General features: G+C 45.4%; 1 protein-coding gene across 1 annotated transcript in view; it reads left to right on the top strand.

Annotated features, from left to right (window-relative positions):
• Positions 1 to 8,047: 8,047 nt before the first annotated feature.
• PARVA (parvin alpha) overlaps positions 8,048 to 8,597 on the top strand; it is a 176,280-nt gene continuing 175,730 nt past the window's right edge. Inside the window, exons 1-2 of the mRNA XM_024757131.1 lie at positions 8,048 to 8,176; positions 8,366 to 8,579. Coding sequence (XP_024612899.1) covers positions 8,444 to 8,579 — 136 coding nt within the window. The 5' untranslated portion in view covers positions 8,048 to 8,176; positions 8,366 to 8,443. The remainder of the gene's footprint in view (positions 8,177 to 8,365; positions 8,580 to 8,597) is intronic.

Genomic DNA, 8,597 nt, shown 5'->3' with positions numbered 1-8,597 from the left:
AGTCTGCCCTACACAGGCTCCAATTTTTAAATGGAAATGGCTAGCCTATAACTTTATAGTCGGGATGGCCATGATGAATCTCAAACTGTTCAAATCCCGACAGCAGAGACAGAAAACAACACCTCAGATCTCAGCAGAACGGAAAAGAATGGGCAGTTTCCACAAGAGGAGATGTAAGCAGTAAACAAGACCAAGAAACGCACTTCTCAGAGCATCATCACCTACCTTTTGGGACTCTTTGAGTTGGCCTCTGCTGACAAAATACCCAGCCTCTTACAGATCTTTTTGGCCAATGGTTCTTCAAGTACACCTTGAAGACACTCTCTGGCCCTGGTGATTCGGTTGCATCTCCCCATCAGAGGTAGTACTTCTAACCTTCCTCCCTAAAAGGACACATTTAAGTATGAAAATCCATAATATCTTCCCCAGCAAAGATGAAAGCAGAGACTCTCGCTCCTCCAGACCACACAAGCCTGGAGGTGGGTGTGGGAAGAAGGTGGATTACAACGGATTACATCCGTGACAAAGAAGACCTTGCTCCCCTGATTACCTGCCCTGGGAAGGGGTTAGGGGAGACCTTGGGAATAATCTCGGTGGCCTGTGACGCAGACCACACCAACAGAATCACTGGAACCCCAGGCACTCTTGCGTGGCTGAGTCTGAAGTGGCTGACAGCTGCCCCTTTCTATCCTTAAAATCTTCACCCCTGCTGCTGATTCTCTGGAGTGTTCTCCAGTCCTCTGCTAAATAACGCAAGTAGGAGCCTCTGATTTTAGTGGCTTCAACTCTACATGTAGGTGACGCTCAGCTATCATGCTCAGGTGAGGAAATCCCCCTACTAATGTTTACAGTTCATTCCTAGGCACCTGAAGAATAGGTAAGCAGGTCACCTGTCTCTGAGAACTTGGGACACATTCCGCCATGGCTGGATCAGAGGCCATTTGAATAGCATCGTCTGTGGGATCCTCAAAACCATCCCCACCCTCAGTCCACCATGTCACAAACCAAGGCTGAGGTCTGCCGACGTTCCCCCGGCCCAATGCCTTCCCTGCTCACCTAGAGAAGCCCTTGCCCACCCCTGCCCTCAGCAAGTAGGACCCCTGAAGGACATGCCCACTGGCAGCCTGGTCTTCGAAGGCCACTGCTAATATCCCAGAGTTCCTGAGGGGAATGTGCAATAGGAATTCTCACTTAAGGCTCTGAGTCCAGAACCATTTCATTTCACACATTCTTTTCATCCCGTGAGCATACCTTGCTTTCAGTGACTAAAGAGGTCTCCAAGAGGCTCTGTCTAGCTTCTCTCCACATCCCCTGATCCCGCTGCTTTGATGTGGTCAAACGACCTCCAATGACTGATTGGGATCCAGACCCTTTGTAAAACCCTCTTCGTGATCTGCAGGCGCCTCCCATATTGTCCCTTAGATGGTATATCAGTTTCCTAGGGCTGCTGTAACAAAGCACCACAAACTGGGTGGCTTAAAACAACAGAAATTTACTCTGTCACAGTTCTGGAGGCCAGAAGTCCAAAATGAAGGTGACTTCCAGGCAATGCTTCCTCTCAAGCCCCTAGGGGAGGGTATTTTCTGGTCTCTTCCAGCTTTTGGTGGCCCCAGGCATTCCTTGGCTGTGACAGCACAATTCCGGTGGGCCTCTTCCTCCCATGCGTTTTCACATCATCTTTCCTCTGTGCATGTCAGGGACTAAATTCCATCCTCTCCTAACTGGTCTTACTATATTAGATGTCCACCTAGTATGACCTAACATGCTTTTTTTTTTTTTTTTTTGGCGGTACACGGGCCTCTCACTGTTGTGGCCTCTCCTGTTGCGGAGCACAGGCTCTGGATGCGCAGGCTCAGTGGCCATGGCTCACGGGCCCAGCCGCTCTGTGGCATATGGGATCTTCCCAGACTGGGGCACGAACCCATGTCCCCTGCATCGGCAGGCGGACTCTCAGCCACTGCGCCACCAGGGAAGCCCCCTAACATGCTATTTTAACATAACTAGTTACATCTGCAGTGACTCCACTTCCAAATAACGTCATATTCTAAGGTTCTAGGGGTTAGGACTTCAACCCGTCTTTTTTAGGGGACACAATTCAACCCATAACATATGGTATTCACAGTTGGGGAATGTAAAGCTTTCCCCAGTGAAAGCCTCTTCCAGTTTGAATTTTACCTTAATTTGATTTGAGATGCTTAGTTTACCTCTATCCTGGGTTTTTAACTTACACAGCAAAAAAGGAACACAGCAAAATAGAATGCAAAAGACAAGTTGCCTTAAATATGACAGATATAAACACAATTTACGAAATCTGTCTGAATGGAACACACACACTCCAATTATCTCTCCATTATCTTAGTAGTTACTCTTTTACTATTCTTTTAATGGTTACCCTAGAGGTTGCAACATGATTCCTCGATTTATCAAAGTCCAGTATAAATTGTTACTTTTACTTCTTCACAGATAATGCCTGGATCTTAGAACTTAACTTCATTTACTCACTTCCCAATTTAAATGCTTTTGCTTTTGTGCATTTTAATTTGATTTATGTATTTTTAAGCCCTGTAAGACATTATTATTGTCATTTTATGTAGTTAACATTCTTTTAGCTGCACCCATATATTTATCCTTTTATTTGTTCTTTCTTCTTCCATCTGGAACAATTTTCCTTCTGCCATCCACTTCAGTATTTCCTTTTGTTTGGATCTGCTATTTATTAATAATTTTTCTCAGTTGTGTAGTTTTTTTTTTAACTGAAAATGCCTTTCTTTTCTCTTTGTCTACTAGAGTGAAATATTTTGGAGTCCCAAACCAAAGCGAGCGGGCCTTATTAGAGGCCCCCAGTTTGGTGCCACCTGAACTTTTGTCTGTCTACCCTTGTGAGGTTGACAACTGCCCTGCTCAACCTCTTCAGCTGCTACCTCTGAAATTGGCAGGTGCCGCTAGCGGGAAAGTAGTCCCAAGTGACCGGCTCACCTCTGTGGGTTTCCTCCTTCTCCTAGATCTTGGCCCTGTAAGTTCCATCAGCTTTCCAGTGCTCTCAAACAGATTTAGTTTACATTTTGTCCAGCTTTTCCAGCTGTTCTCAGTGGGAGGCTTGGCTTGTATCGCATAGTATGATGGTCTGAGAAGCTGAACATCCAATTCCCATCTACTGTTGGGAGGACTCCTAGAAGCTGTCATATAACACTTTTGCTTACATCTCATTGGTTGAAATTTAGTCATGTACTCACACCTAGCAGGGAAATATAGTCTTTATTCTGAAGGACTATAATCCTAGCTGAAAACTGTAGATTCTATGAATCTTTGGCAGAACAGATGCTAAAGGCTATAGTATTATTCTCTCGGTTATTTGCTATGTGATCTGAAGTAAGTTTAAACTCTCCAAATTTCAAGTTATTCATCTATGTAATGGAGATAACGATAATATCATATGAGTCTCAAAAGAGATACTAATAATGAATATTTATTGAACTAAGACTTGTTATCTGCTGGGCACTGAGCTGAGTAGTTTATTTATACTAACTCTCCTGATCGTCCCAATAAGCCCATGAGGAGAGAACTCATTTTGATGAGAAAACTGAGGCACAGAGAGGTTAAATTATACAGATATTAGGCTGCTGAATGGCGATTTGAACCCCAGACCTTCACCATGACACGGTCCTACCTTGTAAATCACAAAGCCCTACACATTGAAGTTGCTGAGGGGACTAGAATGGGAACAATGCTGGGTGGCTGAGGGCTGCACGTGCTGAGCTAGAAAAAGGGTCCTCTAAGGCAAGGTCTGGGGACAGAACTGTCCTAGTTTGAGTGGATTTTTGAGTGATGTGGGCCACTGGTCATCAGTTTCATCTTACTGAAGAGTTAGATGATCAGAACAGCTCATAAGTTAAACATGGGAGTTGGAGAAGGAGACCACAGAGGTAAAGGGGACACTACAGAGCATGCAATCCCATGGCTTCATTTAAAAAACTCAGTCATTTTTGTGATAAGTGTGTACATTTTTATTGAAGTACAATATACTTACAGAAAATTGCTCAAATTATTAAGTAAACATTCCATGAATTTTCAAAGTAAATACACCCATGTAATCAGCACCCAGATCAAGAAACAGAACATCACCAGCCCCAGTAGCCTCTCTCATACCTTCCCCCCTCCCTGTTCTAGTCACTACCCCTCCCAAACCTAATCATTTTCATGACTCTAACATCAGAGACTAGTCTTGCCTGTTTTTTGAACTTTATATGAATAGAATGATACAGCATATGCTCTTTCGTGTCTGAATTTTTTTTCACTCAACATTATATTGTGAAGGACATTCCTATTGCTTCTGGAGTTGCAAACAGTTCATTCTCATTGCTGTATAACATTACATTGTGTGACTATCCCAATTTACCTATCAATTCAACTGTTAATAGGCATTTGAATGGTGCTGCTATGAATCTTCTAGTACGTGTATACAGGTACACAAATGTACTCATTCTGTTGGGTATAACCCAGGTTGAAACTGTCGATCATAAGATAAGTGGGATGTTCAGTTAGTAGGAACTACCTTGGTTTCACTTTATTGGTGATGGAAATGAAAGTACAGGAAGGACAGATATTTGTCCAAGGTCATCTAGCCACTGAGCTAGGACTGGAATCTGAGTTATTCTCTCCCAGGACAGTTTGCTTAGGTATACATTTCGAAGAGAGACTGGCCTAGAGAGTCAGCAGAGCCTCACAGCAACACACATGTAACTTATGAGGCTGTCCTTATCATGTAACGCCTGGGTAAGATGAAACCAATGACCAAGCATGAGAGGGGCAGCTGGTCAGTGGGGCCATGATTGTAAATATCAATTTAGATTAGAGGGAGCTGGCGCAGGTTCTTCTTAGCACCTTATCAATGAACAGCCTGCAGTGTGTGTCCCTGATTAAGCTAGATTTAGATTCTGTCTTCTTCAATGCCAGGCCCCATGCAAGGTGCTTTCCAATATATTATGTCATTTAACCTTTGAACAAATACCTGATCAATTCATATCCATAAGGACTATAAAAGCATAATATCAAAAGAGAGTGTATAAAAATCTGTAAGCAAACCAGAGCAAGTTAGAACAGTGCTTTTCAAACGATCCATGGTGAAGGTCCAATCCATCGCAGATCAATATTTTTGTAAAATACAATACAAAAGAATAAATATAAAATTGCACTGTTAAATTGTATAAAAGTTTCTAAACACTCTAGTTTCTATATTTAGATCATCAAGGACTAACAGCAGTTTGCAGACAATACTGGTTTTCAGACTACACTTTGAATAGCACTGATTTATAATTCAACATCCATTCCACTTGGCCTTTCAAGAGAGATTGATAATTATCTAAGAGGCAGGAAAGTTTGAATAACGAGACATCTGCATAATTCTGAGACCTTAGAATCCATTCATACCCATATAGGTTACTGTCACCTTAACGGGACTTTACCAGTCCCCTGTCTTTAACAACATAACTTCAACTATTCAAAAAAACTCTTGCGGGCTTCCTTGGTGGTGCAGTGGTTGAGCGTCTGCCTGCCGATGCAGGGAACACGGGTTCGTGCCCCGGTCCAGGAAGATCCCATATGCCGCGGAGTGGCTGGGCCCGTGAGCTATGGCCGCTGAGCCTGTGCGTCCGGAGCCTGTGCTCCGCAACGGGAGAGGCCACAGCAGTGAGAGGCCCGCGTACCACAAAAAAAACCTCTTGCATAGAAAGATGAAAGTTACAAATAACTTTATTGTTCAAGAACTTCCCCCCAAATCTCATTGAAATGAACATAAAACACTTAAACTTTTCAACAGATGAAATTAAAGACTATTTACCCTCCAAGACTCTTTGAAAATCTTGCCTTGTGTCCACCAATCCTAACCTAGTATATTACAATCCTTAGCCAAAGTTAATCAAGCACTAACCCCACTGAAAGACCTGCCTTAAACCAGATTCCAAAACCTTAGAAATATCCCTGCTGTGCTCTACCCTAGTCCAAGTTGCTGCTAAGACCCTGCCGAGGCAGGACTCTCCTCACCATGGTGTACAATAAACTCAGCTTTGCCTTCTCTACACCTTATTTTGCTGGTAGTTCCCGGGAGCTAGCATCCCACAATCAAGCCTTTGTTTGTTCCTCCATTTAGTCTTGCTCAGTCATTTTCAAACTTTAGTATGCATAAAAATTACCAAAGAGGATTGTAGATGCGAAAGCATGCATGAGCGGTTTAAGAGATCTCCATGTATAAATTTGACCATGTCGTATTTAGAACCTAAGCCCTGCATACGGAGGTCAGCAATTGGTGAAGAGTAGAGAACCACAGAACGTTAGAGCTGGAAGTGGTTCTAGGTGCCCGAACATCAGTGCATGAATCAGCTACATCAAAATCACCTGATGTAATTAATCCCTGTTAAAAAATACCTATCCCTTGGTTTCACTTCAGATGTACTGAATCAGAATTTCTAGAGACTGGGCCCGTGAATGTAACAAACTCCCTAAGGGATTGTGAAGCACAATCAGGTTTGAGAACCATTATGTTCTCCCACCACTTCATTCTGTAGATGAAGAAACAGAGACTCAGAAATGGGAGTAAACTTGTCCAAGATCACACAGCTCAATCACACAGCTGTTGAGCTGTGTGTCTCAGGATTCCCCGATAAGAGTTCCGAGGGTGGAGATCAGATTTTGGACATATCCTTATGTATAAAATATCCTGAACAAGAATTATGAATGATGTAATCAAAACAGGATTCTCCTTTGATGTTTCAACATGTCTTTAAGGTTTATCAGGGTGGTGGTGCGGGAGCGGGTGGTTATTGTAATCTCCCGCATTAAAATTCTAGCAGTCATTGTGAGTTCTCTGCTTTCTACTAGGTAAGAGGAAACAGCTAAAGCATAACTTTCAAAAAAGGTCAGATTACGACTCTTAAGCAAAGACAAGATGAACACATATCTGCTGAGGATCTGTTGACCACCTTGTTAAATTTATGTTCTCAGGAATCGTTGCTTGTTAGTTGGCTGACTGGCTCAAGTAAAGGTGGATGGGTTATTACAAGGCTTTAGGAACATGTCCTCGGAAGTAAGCACAGATGGCCCTCCTGAGAACTACAGGTAGGCCCTCAGAAGAGGTTCTAGGTCTAGGCAGCTACTCCCATGGTTTTTCATTACTCAGACCACAAGGCTTCTTGAGCACACTTCGTTGCTCCATTGTTTTGTTTCTCTACTCATCGGCAGGCCTGTGGCTAAAGATGGACGCCCCCAGTCTTGAGTCTGCATTATCATCACTAAGTGCTGGACTTCTGACAACTGTCTCTAGCTTAGATTCTTGATGGAGACTATCTGATTGGCTGCTCTCCAGTCAAGCATTAGGGCCCTTTGGGTCAGGTGATCACTCAGGGTCAATCAGCTGTAGCTACTTGGAGGAAACACAGTTGCCAAGGGGTTGTGTGAGAGAGTGTGTGTGTGTGTGTGTGTGTGTGTGTGAAAGAGAGACCCGGAGACAGCCAGGGGAGCCCAAGTGAGAACCTCAAGTGGCCAAGCACAGTAAAACGTGCCTTTTAATCATTTCCAGCATGAGTCCTTGAAATGCTGGCTTTTGTGCCACTCCCCTGTCACTCTGTTGCTTTTATTTAAGGCAAGATAATTTGGGGGCGGGGGCGGGGTGGAGAGGCGGTTCTCACAGGTGCTGATGGCCGTACCTTCCCATTCATGTTTCCACCTACATTTGGGATCCTCCTTTGTACAAGCCATTGAGCTGCTAGAAACATAGATGTCTCTAGGTGTTGGCCTGTACTCATGAACTTCAAACTTCTCACTCTTGGTTGGGGGTGTAGAGGAGGTTGACAGTCATGGATAAGTGCAGGAACAGCTGGATGTGTCCAGCTGGTGGGGCCCGAACACATTTTGGTTCCCTCTATTTCTTCCTGAGCAGGCTCACTCTCTTTCATGGGCACAAGACACGGGCCTAATAACTACAGTTTGAAATGCAGGGGAGGAGCGAGCTCCTCACCCAGCAGCCGGGCCAAATCAGCGGGAGACAGAGTAGCAGGTGGGTTCAGTTCAGCAATCACTGAACCCTGGGTTGGAGCGAGGAACTCTGCTGAGTGCGGAGCCGGGGCAAGTACGGCCTCCAGGCTCCAGGGCTCCCAGGCTGAGAGGGTCACACACACCGAAACAGGTAAGGCCGCACGTCCTGCAAGGGGCAGATCTGGGGCATCCTCCCTGCTCCGGGCAGCAGCGGGGCGCGGGCCCCGAGCGCGCAGCTCCTTTCAGGGCGGAGGGCGGCGCGAGGGAGGGAGAGAGGGAAGGGAAAGGCGAGCGTGAGCTGCCTCAAATGCTTGGAATAATTCCGCTTCCGTTTGGAAAGCCGCAGCCTCAGCCCCGCCGCGTCCGCCCGGCGCCCGCTCCGCGTCCCGACCGGCCCGCGGCTGCCCGCTTCGTCGCCATGGCCACCTCCCCGCAGAAGTCGCCGTCTGTCCCCAAGTCCCCTACTCCCAAGTCGCCCCCGTCCCGGAAGAAAGATGACTCCTTCTTGGGGAAACTCGGAGGAACTCTGGCCCGGAGGAAGAAAGCCAAGGAGGGTGAGTGCGGCCCGGGCC

The sequence above is a fragment of the Neophocaena asiaeorientalis genome, unplaced genomic scaffold (genome assembly GCF_003031525.2).
Source record: "Neophocaena asiaeorientalis asiaeorientalis breed wild unplaced genomic scaffold, Neophocaena_asiaeorientalis_V1.1 scaffold504, whole genome shotgun sequence".
Lineage (NCBI taxonomy): Eukaryota > Metazoa > Chordata > Mammalia > Artiodactyla > Phocoenidae > Neophocaena > Neophocaena asiaeorientalis.
This window is presented reverse-complemented; position numbering and strand designations above follow the sequence as displayed.